The following is an 18,514-nucleotide window of genomic DNA, read 5'->3' on the forward strand; positions in this document are numbered from 1 at the left end:
TATTTTGTGGAGACTAAAAGTGCTTAGAACTGTTATTTCTTCTTGAAGTCTACACTGAAATGGAGCAAAGGATCATGGTTTATGTAGTTCCCTCTATCTTGTAATTTGATATATTGTGATGGTCCACGATATTGTTGTGAAAACTATACAATATTACAATATTTTGTTTATTGTTACATCCCTAACCGTGACGATATTGTATCGTGAGACTTGGATATCGTTACACCCCAAAAAATTTGTGATGATGTAGCTACGCAAGTTTGGCGTGTTAGTTGTTATTTACAAGTTACAAGAGTAGCTTTTTAAGTTCAGATACAGATTCCGAAACTATGGCTTTAAGTATCAGCATATACCCGATATCAACCGATACCAGTGCATTTATTTCCGTAAAACAAAAATAAAATAAGACAAAACTGATCCAAATGTGTTCTGTGGCTGTTACTGAACTTTGTACTTTTACTTTCTGGGCTGACGACAACCAGTAAATAGTTTTATTACATCAGTTTTTATATGTCTAACCAGGATATCGACTGAAATGATTATTAGTTGATGTGCAATCCAGCAAATGTTTCAGTATCGGCGCCAATATTGGCAACTCAAACTTGGTCCATAAAGCCTTATTTCAGTATTAAAGGGAAATCCTGACACCAAAATAATAACTGACCTTCTTTCATAATATAGAATGTAGTTTTCAATATTAAAAATGTGTCTTTACTGTTGACTCATGGTCTTACGCTAGTTCAGACAAAAAAAAAAAAAACTCACACGCACACATTTTAAAGAAAAATGTCAAACCTAAATTAGCATTATCCTAAACTGACATCTAGCATCTCCATTTTTTGCTTGATTCAAAATGCTGTTATCAAATGAATCGACAGGGAATGCCAATCTAATCAGTTTTATCCGTCTGCCTGGAAAAGCCTGGAGCAGTTTTAGTGCAGCTCCTGATTTCACGCCATTATCTGACATTTCAGACAGAGCACCTGCTTCATCACGACAAACTCATTTTGTGCATAATTCAAATGTACAGTGTAAACTATTGATGGTAGCGGCAAAATGCAAAGTTGACATTAACCTGGAGCTAAATGGCATTCCTCACTTCACACCAATACAGACGGATCGTGTTTGTGCTTCCTTGTATCCTACGGTGTACGAGGGCATATTGGACACTTTTGCGATATATGATATGGCTGTTAAGAACTATGGCATTGGTATTTTTGCATTTTAGCAGTATTTCGATATACTTTTTGGGGCAATAATTACTGTTAGAATAAAACAAAAAAATTACATGCTTTTATTTACTAGTCAAAAACTAGGACTAAATCAAGGCAAGGTCCTAATCTTATGCAAAAATTAGTGAAATTTTAGCCATGTTACAATGTTGTTTCCTTCTCAAAAACATACCTGTTGTGTTTTCTTTCATTCACACGTTTGAATAATCCTGCATTATCAGGTATTTGTAGTGTACATTTAACAAATTGTTGCCCTCTCTAAAAATATTTCAGTTTTTACCTTTTTGAAATACCTAAAGAAAGGCTACAATAAGATCTTCTGGTGTACGTAGAAGCGAAGACATTTCAACAAGACTGGCTGGAGTTTCAAATTTGGGTTTATCCAATGCTGAAGTTATTAAGTTAGTTTCTAGGTGTATGGAGTTTAAAAACACAGTGGAGCACTTCCTGTATTGCCACTCAATGATATCACAAGGCAGAACAGAGTGTTTTCAGTTTGAGAATTGACACAGTTCCAGGTATGCTTTAAAGGTGCATTGTGTAACTTTACTGGTAGAGGGTCCATTACTTAGACGGTTTCACTTCGTAGAAACCGTCTGATCTCGCAGCGTTTGCTCAACAGTAGGCAGGTACTTCATTTCATTTAACCAATCGTTGCTATTTGGCCGTGACGTATGTACTGCACTGCTAACGGAACTAACTGGTATATTAAGCTTTTCCCAAATCCTGTGGGAAGAAGAGCAATAACGTCTTTCCCCTTGATAAAATTCACCAAACATTCTCTTTGTTCCGGCTTTAAATCCTCGATCTCGGGAATCGTTGCCAACACAGAATGTCTGGTTCTTTGCTGATTGGTTGGTGCCCGAACTTGCACTTCTGGGGTTTTTAAGAACCTTCAGGGTCAGGGTTGTCAAACTCAAATTCACAGAAGGCCAAAATTAAAAACTGGGACTAAGTCGAGAGCCAAACTAAATATTTATTGAAAAATGTTAACAACATCTGCATGTAGCCAGCGGGCAGCTCTAATACATATTTGATATGATCACGCGGGCCAAATATAATTATATCATGGGCCAAATTCAGCTCCCAGGCCTGAGTTTGGCATGTCTGATCTAGTGTATTCCGATTCCTGACTAGTCGCTGGAGAGAAATTAAATTGAGCAGAGGCACTAGTTGGCACCAGCCTGGCTATCCATCACCTTCTTTTGTGGTGGTGTTATAGCTTTGGGCTGGAATATTCTACTACAATATAACAAACTTATTTATTTACCTGCGACCTGGCCCTATTTATTTCCATGGAGATGGATTTCATCAGGCCAAGTTACAGGTCAGATCTGTGAAGAGGTGACCCGGGTAACAGTAGGAATGCATGATTTGTAGTTTTTCAATTGAAAGACTCATAACAAAATAAATGCTGAAGTTTAATGTTATACTGGGCAATATTCCAGGCAAAGCAGTAAAATCTCCATAGAGACAAGCAAGTGACAGACCAGAAAAGTTACACAGTGCACTTTTTAATGAGGAAAAAACTTTGAAACTTAATATGGGCCTTTTAATATTTATTCACGTAGTTCTTTTTCAAAAGCAGTGCTTTTTTGTCAGATGGAGACTTGTTATTGAGATATATTGACTTGCGATTTATTTTGCAGTCTTGTACTCACCTCCTGTTTTTTCGGCGCTACCATTGAGCAGTGACAGAGCAGAGTACTGGCCTCACTGCAGTCAGGCTCCACTCAAATAACAGTGTGATGTTTGCAGATTTTCAGACCACGCTGGGAACTGAGTTTCTCCAAAATGGCCTGATTTCCCCTGCTGTTGACTGTATATTTTATTTCTAGCATAAACTGGGTATTTCTTTGGGCTGTCAAAATGCCATGCCTGGATTCTGTACTTTAAACAATTCTAGTATTAAAGGCGCACTGTGCAACTTTTCTAGTGAAGGGTCCTACACAGGTCACCATGGAGATTGATGAATTCTACAGTATGGACTCAAACCTATTTATCTCCATGAAGACGAGCAGAACCAGGCAAAGCTACAGGTCAGATCTGTGGAGGGATGAGTCCATCCCAATTAAGAATGATGAATGATGCATGATATTGTAGGCATCTTTTTAACATCTGTAATTGATCAAATTCCAATGTCATACTATGGAAAGCAATAACATCTCTATGGAGAAAAGCGGGTGGCAGACCAGGAAAAGTCACATAATGCACTTTTAATTGTGTGTGTGTGTGTGTGTGTGTGTGTATATATATATATATATATATATATATATATATATATATATATATATATATATATATATATATATATTATATATATAGATTTACGACAATATTTTTTGGGTTGAAAACTGTGAAGATTTTATTCGTTTTGGCCTTTCATCCACACAGAGCCGGTGTTTTTATTTGGGTGGGCGAAAACAGTGTTTTTTGAAAACTGATCCCAGAGTGGAGAAATCTGAGAACGCTGGCGTTGCGTTGTCGTGTGGACAAGTAAACTGCAGCTTTTGGAAAACGATGATGTTGAGACCCCGTCATCGCCTGGGTCCTTCGAAGGCAGTGAAGGCTGCTGCCCTCGAACTAGTTCCGCGGACCGCATGGCTGTTGGCGAAATGTGACAGGTGTAGCCCACAGAGCTGCTCCCGTCACCCAGCAACCAAGACATGCTGCTAACGCTAATGCTAACAACACGCTCCACACAGATTACACACACGGATCAGTAACAAAGATTATGCACTGGTAATTAAACTGTTGGATTTTGAGACTAAGTTATTCTAATAATTCTCATCCAAATCTTATGGCTAAAAGCGAAAACTTATGTTCAACTTTTGCCAAACAAAATGGCTTTATTTCTGAGATACATCTAAAATAGGCTAAATGACCTTAAAGTTTAAAAAAACGATGATGAGATCTGCATTATTAGTATTATTAAATATTATTATCACTGGTAACAGCACCACATAAAGGTGTGGCATATGTATTACATTGTTCTCACATAAATTTGGATGCCCATTTTTTTCAACCTCCAAAAAAATAAATAAATAAAAAATCCAGGTTGTGTGTTGTTGTGTGGATGTAGCCTTAGTTTTAGACCAAAAAGCTGCAAATTAGGGATGCACCGATCCAGCTTTTTCTGTCCCGATACGATACTTCATCTTTAAATGTCTGCCAATACCCGATATTAACCGGTACCAGTGTAGAGACCTAATAACTTATTACAAAAGAGGTCCAGTTGTCTTACGCAACTGTTAATTATCCTTCAAAACATGACGGAGCAGGTTTGTAAGAGTAAAAGTTCAATCATTAAGCATACATAAGTCTGTAAATGTTCATTCAGTTAAAGACATTCGGTTAAATGACATTCAGTTAAAGGCCCAATCTTGATATTGGCTTAATCAATATTATGGATGCCCGATCCAGCAAAAATTTCAGTATCAGCACAGAATCCAAGACCAGTATCTGTATCAGTGCTTCCCTCCTGCAAATTCATAGTTTACATGGATTTTTTGTTAAATATAGTAGATAATGCTATTTAAAAAATCGTATATACATGTTTATTAGCAAAAAATGTAATTGGATTTAGTGTTTGGTTCCACTAGAATAGCAAATTGGCAACCTATTTTTTAATACATATTGGCTAAATGTGTGCCATCTCTTTGGGGCAAACTGAAGCTAAAACAAGTGTACTCTGATGCCAGACACTCCGCCTGCATCGTGAGTACGGTCCACGGCGAGCGCTTTGGGGACAGTGAAATCTTGGCTTGTGTAGAGCTTTGTCTATAAATAGCGTAACACCGGGGGGTACTGAAATGGTCTATCTAGTGTCTTTTCACACAATCTCTCACAGCTGAACTCGGAAATATGTGCTTTATTGTCTTTCCTCTAAGCTGCTGTGTGGTTGTACTGAAATCTGGCATCTTCTGTTTTAAATGTTAACAAGTATGCAGTTTGTGTGTGTATTAGAATTGTGTACGATGTCAGATTTTGCATATTAAATGGGTTTGTAAGTAGTAACATGTATCTTTTTTGATGTGACAATGAAAGGGGTTCAGATTCAGAAAATATACCAAAGATGCACACAATATTCATTTAGTAAAGGCCTTGATATTATGTAAAACTGGTTACACTTTTAAGCATGTTGTAATGTTCCTTTTCACATTGTGTCCCAAAGACTGGGTCGTGGGCCTCAGGTGGGGCACAAGACATTTTTTAGGTCGCCTTGTCACAATCTGCATGCAGATCTGCAATATATAGTTCTGACACATGACAGAGCGAGTGAATATTCTCTCTTCAGTAGGACCAGTGTTTCTATGCTTATTCCTGTTACAGCCCCAGGTCTCCAGTTCTTTGACTTGTTTTGTGTGTTTTAATTTCTTTATTGTCCCCATGGATTCCTGTTGTGAGAGTCCTGGTGCCTGACTGGTGGAGTACTTCTACACCTGCCAATCCTGCCTCACCTCCTGGCTCCATACCTGTTCGGGGCTGCTGACCTTTGTGGCCAATCATTTTGTGTTTGTCTATGTCTCTTTAGTGTCAGTCGTCACTCGTTTGTACTAGTACGTGTCTGACTTTGTTTGTTGTGTTGAGACACTTGGAATCTGTTTTTGTGTCTTACTTTGTCACTCGATTCTGTTTGTGGGTTTATGTGGTTTTACTTTGGGGCACTTCTGTTTTAGTTTTGTTGTGTTTCCCTTAGTTTAATCACTCGTTTTTGTATAGATCTGCGTGACTCGTTTTTTGGCACAAAACTCGTTATGTTAATTTTGTTATTTTTGTTTCTTAGTTAGGTTATTTTCTATACAGATTTTAGCCTGTTTTGTTAACTTATCTTTTACATTCCATCCATCCATCCATTTTCTTTCGCTTATCCGGGGCTGGGTCGCAGGGGCAGCAGTCTATGCAGAGACTCCCAGACTTCCTTCACCCCAGACACGTCCTCCAGTTCCTCCGGGGGGACCCCAAGGTGTTCCCAGACCAGCCGAGAGACATAGTTCCTCCAGTGTGTCCTGGGTCTTCCCCGTGGCCTCCTCCCAGTGGGACATGGACGAAACACCTCCCGAGGAAGGCGTCCAGGAGGCATCCGGAACAGATGCCTGAGCCTCAACTGTCTCCTTTCAACGTGGAGGGAGCAGCGGCTCTACTCCGAGCTCCTCCCGTGTGACTGAGCTCCTCACCGTATCTCTAAGGGAGCACCCAGCCACCCTGCAGAGGAAACTCATTTCGAGTGCTTGTATCCACAATCTCATCTTTTCGGTCATTACACAGAGCTCATGACCATAGGTGAGAGTAGGAACGAAGACTGACCGGTAAATCGAGAGCTTTGCCTTTCAGCTTCCTCTTCACCACAACGGTCCGATACAGTGACCGCATCACTGCAGACGCTGCACCGATCCGCCTGTCAATCTCACGCTCCATCCTCCCAACACTTGTGAACAAGACCCCGAGATACTTGAACTCCTCCACTTGAGGCAGGGACTCCCACCCACCCATCTTTTACATTCCTGTTAATTAAATGTTACTTAATTTATTACATATTTCACCTTGTTTTTTTTTTTGTTACTTCTCTGACCCCAAGAGCTGGGTCATAACAATTCCTTTCACTGCTACATATATGTGTGAATTGTGATCTTCTGTTCTCACAAAAATGAAAACAAAACAGAGAAACAGACTGAATGCTGCGCCTGGTCTACTGCTGTTCTCTCCTCCTTCACCCCAGACTGGAACACGCTACAAAAACAGACAGGCCCACCTATCTCATTAGAAATGTTCAAATGTTAGGACATGTTTTGCATAATTTCTAATCTTTCTGTTATTATATTACTATTTATTTTTTTATTTTTTTGTTTTATTTATTTAAAAGGGACAATGCATATTCATGACCATGTACTTGAAAATACACCAGAGAGTTAGCCCCAAGGCTACTTCTGTAGTACATCAGAGAGATAGAGACAATATAAGACAACATCACACAATAGACAAATGACAATTCATAGGACAAACATGGTAGAAACAGCACCATAAGACACAATCATATACACATAAAACACTGACATTTACATAGAACATTAGTGGTCACAGATCTGGTTTCTGTGGTGGAGTCTCTTATTGATAAAGGGATGTTGTTCCAGATTTCTGTGCCCTTGACTGATCACACCTGCTGACTGAATGTTGTATGTTATTACTATGCATATGTTATTGACTATTTTGTTCCAATATTGCTGGTTCAATTGAACATTGAAAAGAAAAAGAAATGGGCTACATTTAATGTCCAGATAGGCGACTTATGGATCCTTTTATTGCTGCTTCAGTTACTGTTTTATAGTTTAAAACTTGAGTAATAATTGTTTAGAGAGACATGATCAGAAAGTGCAGTATTAGCAGACTTATTTTGCAGTCTAGCAGTTTCAATATAATTTCGATAGGCCAGCACATACAGGCCTATCACCATCTGTTTTTAAACGCATGTCATCATGCCTGTCGGATATTACTATAGAAGGCATCACTAAACTAAAGCAGGATATTGTCTGTAATCTTGTTTCTACATTCCTATTAAAACATGAGCTTCAACAAATAAAAACACAAGGAAACACTTTAGTACTTAGTAGGCAGTAGTCAGCAGAGGCAGGACCAAGTTGTTGTTTTACAAGTCTCAAGTAAGTCTCAAGTCTTTGACCTCAAGTCTGAGTCAAGTCCCAAGTCGAGTCTCGAGCCACTGGCCCAAAAGTTCAAGTCAAGTCCAAGTTGTCTGCTTTGAGCTTCAAGTCATTTCAAGTCTTTAAACCAAACCACCAAATATAGCTTACATTTTTGCAGTTTATATGGATTTTAAGATAAATTGTACTTTAAAAAATCATATTTATATATGAGTATTTATAGAGTATATAAAAGTTGTTTCTTTTTTAAATGTCTTGACAAGATCTTCGTGTGAATCATTACAGTCAGAATAGAAAGAATTCCTTCAAGTCCAAGTCGAGTCCCAAGTCTTAGTCCATTTTATCAAGTCAAGTCTCAAGTCCTAAAAATAGTGACTCAGTATCTTATGTGACCAACTACAGCTCAACTCTAGTTTTACTACAAAAGAAATCGAACATAAGAATAACGTTACTGATCGAGGAGTTGTATGCCGTAACATTTCTCTCTCAAATTGTGCCAAAGCAAATCTAGCCAAGGTTTAAAAAATGGTGTTGGAGGATACCAGCTCATTAGAAGTCCACACAACACCGAGGTCACGATGTCAAACTGTAGTACTGTCTTGAGTCTTGATCACCACTGGCTCCCTGTTCCCCCGAAGCACAGACTAACCACTTCTCTGCTCCTCAGATCTCCCTGTCAGAATGGTGGCACCTGCACGGCTGTGGATGACTCTGCCCCCGCCTTCTCCTCCTGCGTCTGCCCCTCCGGCTTCTCGGGGGACTATTGCGAGGTCAACATGGACACCTGCCAGCCCAACCCCTGCCAGCACGGGGGCACCTGCTCCAACCACGGCCTGGCCTTCACCTGCCAGTGCCCGGGCAACTACACGGGCTTCACCTGCAACGAGACTCTGAACCTGTTACCCTGCGCCGGCCGACCCTGCGCCAACGGAGGCACCTGCGTTGGACAAACCGACGGAACATTTAGATGCGTCTGCCAAAAGTGGTTCACGGGTCCCACCTGCTCCCTCCAGCACAGGCCGAGGGTGCGTGCCAAGCCTGCCGCGCCCAAACCAGTCGAGCATCGTGTTTTTTCGCTCACCCCCCAGCACTACTCGCTCCCGGCCCACGCTTTCCACAAGCTGCTTCGCCCGCCGGAACGTGACCTCCTGAAGATCACCTTAAAGGAGACGGTGCACTCGCAGGGGGTACTGGTGACGCACGGGCAGCTGGTGTGCTTCGGTATGCTGGCGCTGCTCACCTGCCTGGTAATCCTGGGCACTACGGGCATCGTGTTCTTCGGCCGGTGCGAGACGTGGATGGCCAACGCGAAGTACAGCCAGCTGGTGAGGCAACAGAGAGAGAGCCTGCTTAAGGAGGCGGGGGGAGGAGGGCAGGAGGGGCAGGACGAGCCGGAGCACTCGGTCAACATCATCCTCCCCGAGAAGATCAGGCTGAGCAGTTTCAACAGGCACTACACTTCCATATGAGTGTTTGGATGACCACGTATCAGTTAAAGGACCCGTGTTACGCTATTTTCTGATCTATGTTATAATGTTACTTGTTTCCTGGAGTTGTGTTTTGTTTCATTCACATGTTTAACACACAAACTCTGCATATTTAGACTTAGACTTAGAGTTCTTCTTTCAAATGGAAAGACCACTTTGCCACATCCACTGGGTTTTTAAACTCCATACACCTTCGCTAGAGTCATTTGGATCATTTCAAGCTTTGAACTTTTAGCTTTTAACTTGAAAATGACTGTTTCGTGACATCACAAAGTGGAACGGAGCATTTTGAGCTTTGGAGAAGAAGACAAACTAATAATAAAGGGTTACTCAAACGTGTGTGATGAAACAAAATGCAACTCCAGATATGTTTGTGAGGATGTACAACATTATAACATGGCTTAAAATTCATGTCTTTTAAATTGTAACTTGGAGATTTCTGTCATCATCACTGCAATTTATTGGAAAACTTCAAACATTAAAACAAGGCTGGATAAAATTAGGCAAACTGAAGTATCACAGGTATCACAAATGGGGAGTACAAACTTTTACCACTAATAATCTATTGTGTAACAGTACTTTTACTTAAGTAAGTTTTGGCTACTCTTCCCACTGTGAGTAAATCTACAAGTGTCAAAAGTTTTGTTGATACTTGTAAAATAGTTGAACATAAATAATTAATCATTATTATATATATATTATAATCCAGACAGTTACTTACAATAGGCTTCTCTTACTTGAGTTGTAGCTCCCCCAATTTTTTACTCTTAATTTTGGCATTTCTTCTCATGATACCTCAGTGCTGATCAGACGAAGTCATTGCTTAAATCCCACTGCTCTGTTTTCTTTAGTTATTTTTTAACAATACTCCGGATGATCACTTTAAAATGTATTGCGGTTCTAGTTGAAAATGTTTGACACATCATACATACTGTTTACTTTTACGCTTTATTGTCGATATATTTCCTTGTAGATAGATGCTTTTCTCATGATTTGCATTGCTCTGGATGCATTAGTCCTGATGGAGCTGCATATGAGAGTTCCCTAACTGTTGTGCAGTTGAATGTGACTCATTCCTTGGATGATTTATGAATGTAATGTCTGCTCGTCCTCAAACATCTTCTGTAAAATATGTAAAACCATTTACCAAATAGCAGTTGAAAAGAGAAGATGTCATTGTCATTGTATTTATTTCCTACAATGCTGCCTATACCACAACATGATTCTGATTTGGTTTAGCAGACAGCTGCATTGTGCACAGAAGCCGCCGTACTTCCAGTATTTCTGAATGTACATTGAATGTGTCTTATGTATAACGCTGACATGAATGTTTCTATGTCAGATCAGAAGTTCAGACCAGAGTTCATTTCACGTGACTATGTGACTATGACTACAATTATATTTTATTTATTATATTTTTGTTGATTAAAAGTTCATATTTTTATTGACTTAAGAGTACTGATATAGTTTAGCAATGAAATTTAAACATAAATGAAAAAGAAATGGTGTGGAGAGTAGATCCAAGTTTCAGAGCCCCAAACCATAAACAAACTCAATATATATTCATATTCTGCTGATGCACTAAAAGACTATGAATAAGACTAGAATTCAAATAAAATTGAGCAAACCATCCAGTCCAGTCCACACCTGAATGAAACAAAGAATAGAGCAGCCAGAAAGACATCTGCTCACAAAGAGTCTCTCCTGCCAAGCAGCCTACAGTTCTTTCAAATACAAAACTACTCCAAGTCTCTGAGTGTAAATATATTTATACTTTATATTATACTCCCATTAAGTTTTCAATTTCAGTCATTTCCAAAGTCATCATAGTTGAAATACTGATAGGTGATTGTAAACAAAACATGTTAGAAATGTAAGGTATGTTTTTTTTGTTTTGTTTTGTTTTGTTTTTTGTAAAATGTAAATTATTTTTCCTGTGCAGGACTGACCTGATTTGAACATACTGAAACACCATGGGCAGCAGATTGTAGCCTATGTAAAAACATCAGACATAATCTTCTTTGAGACTCCACAAACCCGGCACATTTGAGTGTCAATGTCAGTGTCATATATTCTGTATAATCTCCCTGAATAATATTGGACTTGTAAATGCTGAGCAGAAGGTGAAGGGTGAGACTGGGCCATGTCCAGTGGCTGTAGTGCTTCAGGTCAAACCATGTTTTCATGTGATTTCTTCTAATAAAATCTCTTTCAGCAATTTCTTCTTCAGGCATGTGTGTAATGTGATTTAAAAAAAAAAAAAAAAAAACGCCTTTTGTTTCAGGCAGGCGGCCGTTTGATGAGATTAGCCCTCGTCCTTCAGAGGGAAACTGGACTGGAGTGACCTCTTGTGCTGGCCACAGGGGAACGGAACCTGAGACCTTTTAGCTTTGAAAAAAAATGCTTACAATGTTTTTTTGTTTTTATACATATATATATATATATATATATATATATATATATAAATCATAGGCAGGGCTGGGTCCCAATAAATGCTAATTTATTTTCTGAACAAAAAAAAAAATCTCTTCTACAGTTTTATCAGCAATGCTGTACACTTACAATTTGATTACAGTTTTTCTCAATCATTTTTTGAAACTTGGTTCAGTTTGATGATTTAATTCAAACATGCATCTGAAAAGAGGCTCAGGTGTTCACATCACTGGGAACATTTGTCATCAGTTCACACAGTTCTCAGACTATATCCATGTTCTCAGACTTTTTCTCAAAACACTTGACACAGGTCTCATTCACAAACATATGAGCACTGAATTCATCTTGTTTTTTCAAAACTACAGAGCTGTTCTCACAGGCTATAGAACTTCAGCCCAAACTGTGTCACTTTCAATATAGAAACTCAAATGTAACGGCAAATTAAAATTTGTAAGCACCAAAACTGGAACATGAAAAGGTTTCACACAGGAGTCAAACATGGAGAAGTGTCTCAGTTTTGAGTACTGACACCAAGTACATGTATAGACTACATACAGAGTTTCAGAGACAAACAGTTCTGTTTGATTTTCAAGAAGACAAATTACATATTACATCACAAAAGTACTATTGATGTATCTTCTTTTAGTTTTCTTCCACATAAATATCAAATATTACGATATGTACATATATATGTATTTATATTTTATATAATACTATACATTTGGGTTTCAAAAAAGCACAGCTTTTCCACTCCAAAATTCATAAAGTATGAAGCCTGCACTAAACCACTGATTCTTTGTGGTTTCTGAGAGCAGGACTAACACTTCTGAGCTGCTCTGTCAAATGAATGAAAAAACACATAATGAGAGTTTGAATATTTTGTTGGTAAAATCTGCTTTTGGGAGATGATCAGTCAGTAGTGCAGGAGGAGCCAGACCACTCGCTCAACATCATCCTCCCTGATAACATCAGGCTGAGCAGATTCATCAGGCACTAGTGCATACACTTCCACATGAGAGTTTGAATGTGAACATCAAATGTGCCAAATCACTTTTCTAGAATAACCTCATATCATAAAAGGCTCATGTTACACTATTTTCTGATCTATGTTATAATGTTTACTCAGCACAAACAACATTTGGATCGTAAAACTTGCGGTTGGAGTGGATTGAACAGTTCAGAATGTAAAACTACATTTTGCTGAGATTACATTTCGTTAAGGAAGATTAAAAGTCTGTTTGGGATTTTGTGGGGCAGTTTTACAAATGTCAATTGAAAAATATGCCAAAGCGACTGAAAAAAAAAAAAAAAAAAAAGTGCACAGTGCAAGACATCAATAGTTGGCCTAAACTTTACTAAGAACTTGTAAAAATAGCACAGAGAGATTCTTGGCACAGCTGTCCCATCAGATGTTTCACAGGCCGAGAACAGCTCACGTTCTCCGGGTCTGTGCCTCCGTTAACCTGACGCGAGCCCAGAACATCTGCTCTACAGCTCAGAGCTCCAGGAGGATCCCTGGAGACAGAACAGCACAACTGACAACACAAAACCACAGTGTGCTGTTTCTTACTGCAGTCTGTGGCTCCCTCTTGTGGTTAAAATGCACATAACACTCACACGACCCAAATTCTAATGAAGAAAGAAAGAGGTTACTTTAAAAAAAAAAACTTAAAAAGCAACTTAAAAATTGCTGGACAAGACAAAAAAAAATTAAAAAAAAATTATACCCAGAGACTTTGTACCCACAGTCCCGCCCCACAGTTTGAAATCCTGCTCTCTGCAACAGCCGACATTTGGTCCTGCACCAGTTTTTCATGCAGCTGTATGTGCGTCCGCAGAATCTATGTGTAATATTGTAGTATGTCCACAAGATGGCAGCCTTACAAAACAATCGCTCAAAAAAAGAATAATAGCGCGAGTGCAAGCTCGTCCAGTCACTCACAACATTTGAGAAGTGAGTAGTGGGCAATTGCTTAGTTTTATAGTAACTTCTTAATTAAGCTGTACTTGTAGTCGTTTTTAGAATTAGCACCCTACTTGAGTAATATTTTATTGAAGTGATAGTACTCTTGAGTAAACGTTTAGGTTACTCTCCCCCCTCTGTGAGTTTAGAAGTGACAAAAGCTTTATATTGGCAAAAGTCCATGATTTGAACATGTTTGTTTCTCGCTCTGCTCCTTCTGATATGATTTAGCTTTTTCTAATTTTTACGGTCTGTCCTTTGAAAATACCAGATCTTGTGCATTAGTTTTGCCCTTTGCCTTTGTTTTGTTACATCAGCCAGTGTTCAGTCCATTCAACTTCTCTTCCCCAACACTTTTATTTTACTCTTAAAGGTACAGCGACCGTGTGGAGGGAGCACGTCACCTGCATGATTTTACGTAAATATAAAGTTAAGTTAAGTTAAGTCCTGGGAGATATACGTTTGTCAATGCAATAAAAAAAATAAAATAAATTGATGATTACCAGTGAATGCAGCTTTAAATGTGCACTGTGTAACTTTTCTGGTAGATGGCCAGGCAGATGCTTGTTTCCATGGAGATGTTATTGCTTCTGCCTGCAAAGTTCCAAAGTATGGCATTAAACTTAGACAAGCAAAAGACGACACCAGGTCGATTTACAGGTGAAATCTGTGAAGAGGCGACCCCAATCACAGTCAGAAGGCATGTTTCTAAAAGTACTGTATTTTTGAGCAATAAAAACACCAATAGTTGAATAAATGCATCTTATACACTGTGACTACGTGAAGAATACGTGAGAGCAGGTTAGCTTACGTTTCGGCTTTATTAAAACCAGCAAAATAATAAACACTGCAGGGTTATGTCTCAAAAACTTTTGCCTAACTCATGGTCTGGACACTCCACCTGAAAATGACTCCCTGTTACTAACTAAGCCCAAAGAAAAACCTTCCCATAAAGCACTGCGACCAAGTTTATAGGTTGCTACAATACGTTTAATACAAGGCAAAACAGTAACATCTCCATGGTGGCAGACCCTCAACCTAAAAAGTTACATATTGCAACTTTAAGTAATTTCATGGACCATTACTTTGTGCTAGAGTAACATTACAATTTCTCTACCCACCTCATCCAACCCTTCTCTACCACCTTTCACCTGCAACTTATTGGCCAATTCCAGTAATATTTCATAAAGTGGGCATGTGCATTTTATTGTATTTATAAGAAAAATAAATAATTTAAGATCAGTTCTTCACTCGGTTTTGGAACATTTGGGGCACCAGAGCCTCAGTCAGCTGAACCATCTGCAGGATCTGCTCTGAGCTGTACGGTCTATGTTATGTTTGTAAGGGGCCCCTTATATAAAACAGACTCAAACCAAACAGGCTGACTGCGCATGGCTGCTTATATGGAGTCAAGTACTTTCTTATTGTATTTTTACTGCGCATTTAAAGGGCCCATGTTACGCTGTTTTCCAATTTATGTTATAGTGTTGTTTCCTAATTAAAAGCAGACCCGGAGTTGCGTTTTGTTTCATTCACACAAGTTTAACGCACACATCTTGCAAGACGAGTTTGAAATGAGTTTGAGCTTCTTTTCTCAAACAGAAAACACTCATGTGGTAATACAGGAAGTGCTCCGGTGTGTTTTTAAACTACACACACCTTCACGAGAATTATTTTTGGATGATTTCAGCCCTGGAATTGCCAATCTCCACTAAACAAAAGGTAAAAGGTAGATGTTAACTTGAAAACTACATGATAAGGTGGAACAGAGCATTTTGAGCTTGGGAGATGTAGACAGACTAATAATAAAGGATTACTCAAACATGTGTGAATGAAACGACTATGTTTTTGAGATAATCAGCACAGTCTCCCATCTAAGTACTAACCAGGCCCACACTTATTTGGCTTTTGATATCAGACGAGATCGGGCATTCTCAAATTGGTGGGGCCATAAGCAAAAGCAAACACAACTAAATCAACATTTATAGATAGTGGACACCATTTCTCATCTAAATTGCTGTTTTTATTACTATTTAAATTGAAATTAGTGAGGTAATAACACTATAACATGGCTCGATCTTTAAGTACAATGAATCATTTATGGTTACTTCCACTGTAAGACTTGCATACACTGTAAGCCCGAATAAGTTACCAGAACTCCAAAAAATTGAGGCAATTGATTGTCTCAATTAATTTAAGTTGACAAACTTAAATATCACAATCTTCCAGAACTTAAAAGGATCTCTTGCTACTAATACCTTTTGATAACAGCTGAATTAAAAGTGCTCATTTATCTCAACTCAAATATTATTTATTATTATATTTTTTAATGCATTTATTTTGGGTAAGTAAAGATTTACATTTATATACAATGGAACATATGACATAAGTGAAATCATAATAGAAATGAAAATAACAACAACTACTAATAACTATTATTATTGCTATTTTGCCCAAAAAGGAGTGGGAAGAAGAAAACTTATTTAATCCCACCCCTACTCTTCATAATCGAACACAATGATCTTATTTTGTGTTTTTCAGACATTTTGAATTAAACTATATGAACTATTTACAAGTGCAGACAAGAGTCACTGTTATAGTTTGGCAGTATAACATAAGTGCACCAACAATGGTAAAGTTAAGGAAACAGACAATGGTAAGAAACAACAAATACAAGTAATGTAATGGACAGCACATACCAGCAATAGTAAGAAATGTAATGTAATGGACAGCACATACCAGCAATAGTAAGAAATGTAATGTAATGGACAGCACATACCAGCAATAGTAAGAAATGTAATGTAATGGACAGCACATACCAGCAATGGTAAGAAAACAACAAACATAAACCAGCGCTACAGAGGCAGTATTTTTTCTAATATTATGACCCACTCTCCATATACTGTGACCAAACCATATGTTTATATAACAACTTGAATTTATGGATATTTTGGCATTTGACGTGTATCCAGTCTGTTCCAGAGTTTTACACCACATACAGACACACAGAAACGTTTACGAGTAGTTCGTACATTAGGCAATTTGAAATTTCCATACCCTCTAAAATTATAAGTTCTCTCTCTCATTTTGAATAAGCTTTGAATATTACGTGGTAGTAAATTATTGCATGCTCTGAATAAAATGACCAGTGTGTAATATTGTACAAATTCAGGAATTTTGAGGAGCTTGGATTGAATAAAAAGATTGTGGGTGTGTTAAAAAAAATAAAAAAAAACTTTATGGATGATTCGCAAAGCTCGTTTCTGTAATATGATCAATGGATGAAGTGTACATTGGTAAGTGTCCCCCACACTTCAACACAGTATGTGTTGTTATTACTTTTTTAACTAGTACCATGTCTATATCATGACAATCCTTGGAAAGTTTACTTTTACATTTGAGAACAATGTTTGTGACCTCCTGTACATTTGTTGCATATATGAAGATAGAATATGGATTTCTTTCGACATTTTGGTGACATTGTAAAGTTACCTGATCTGGAATTTTTGTTGCCAACTCTGGGCCAACATTTACAAAAAAATTATTGAACTGATTTACTACATCATTTGCATTTTGAATTTCATCATTTTTGTCAATGAAGTAGTCAGGATAAGTTAACTTTGTAGGTCCCTGTTTGATTAATCTATTCAGTGTTTCCCATGTTCCCTTTATATTGTTTCTATTTTCATATAATATTTTCTTATAGTATAATTGTTTGCTCACTCTAATTATGTCTGTTAACTTGTTTTTGTACTTCTTATATCTTTGCTCTGCTTCTTTTGTTTTTGACTTTATGAATTTTTTATACAGATTATTTTTCTTTTTACAAGCATTAATTATTCCTTTAGTCAGCCAAGGGCTGTTTGTACATTTGCTATTTACACATAGTTCTATGACTGGGGAATGTTTATTATACAATGACAAGAATGTATCTAAAAAGTTATTATATGCTTGGTCCACGTCTGTTTCTCTATAGATTGTACTTCAATCCTGATGCATTAGACTGTTGTTCAGAGAATTAATATCTTCTTCAGTTTTTGTTCTATTATAAATTGATTTCTTTCCCTTCTTGATTTTTTGGAGATCATAGTCAAAAACAATGAAGACAGGTAAAGGGTCAGAAATATCACATATAAAGAGGCCACTGGTTAATTGATTCATAAAGTTGGTAAAGATGTTATCAATAATTGTAGCACTGCGTGAGGTTATTCTACTTGGTTTAGTGATCGTGGGAGAAAGAGACATACTACACAGAGAAGTAGTCAGAGAAGTCATCTATTATTTTTAGTTCGGCTGGATTTAGTAGGTCAATATTAAAATCTCCACAGATAAATAATGTTTTGTGGTTCACAGTAGAAAACAGTTTCTCCATCCATTCATTAAAGATTTCAATATCTGAAGCAGGTGATCGATAAACACAGCTTACAATTATATTTTCCTTTTTCCCCATTTGGGATTTCAACTGTTAAACATTCCATAGTTTCATTTATTGCAAGCGACATATTTGATAAGACCATAAAGTTGATAGAATTATGACTATAAAAAGCAACTCCTCCCCCCGTTTTATTTTCTCTATTCTTATATATTAATTCATAATCATCAAGTTTAAAGTTTATGCCTTCATCATCACTGAACCAGGTTTCAGTAATTGCTATAATTCTAAAGGGTTGTGTAAAATGTTGCAAATAATCTCTGATAAAGTTGAAATTTGCATACATACTTCTACTGTTAAAATGTACTACT

General features: G+C 37.8%; 1 protein-coding gene across 2 annotated transcripts in view; it reads left to right on the forward strand.

Annotated features, from left to right (window-relative positions):
- The window catches only part of LOC110155432 (protein delta homolog 1), a 32,382-nt gene extending 20,844 nt beyond the window's left edge, over positions 1 to 11,538 (forward strand). For both annotated transcript variants that reach the window (XM_055158240.1, XM_055158236.1), the window contains one exon: positions 8,556 to 11,538. In XM_055158240.1, the coding sequence (XP_055014215.1) occupies positions 8,556 to 9,357 (802 nt within the window). In that variant the 3' untranslated portion in view covers positions 9,358 to 11,538. The remainder of the gene's footprint in view (positions 1 to 8,555) is intronic.
- Positions 11,539 to 18,514: the final 6,976 nt, after the last annotated feature.

Source organism: Boleophthalmus pectinirostris, unplaced genomic scaffold (assembly GCF_026225935.1).
Source record: "Boleophthalmus pectinirostris isolate CB_2022bp ecotype Guang Dong unplaced genomic scaffold, ASM2622593v1 HiC_scaffold_10, whole genome shotgun sequence".
Lineage (NCBI taxonomy): Eukaryota > Metazoa > Chordata > Actinopteri > Gobiiformes > Gobiidae > Boleophthalmus > Boleophthalmus pectinirostris.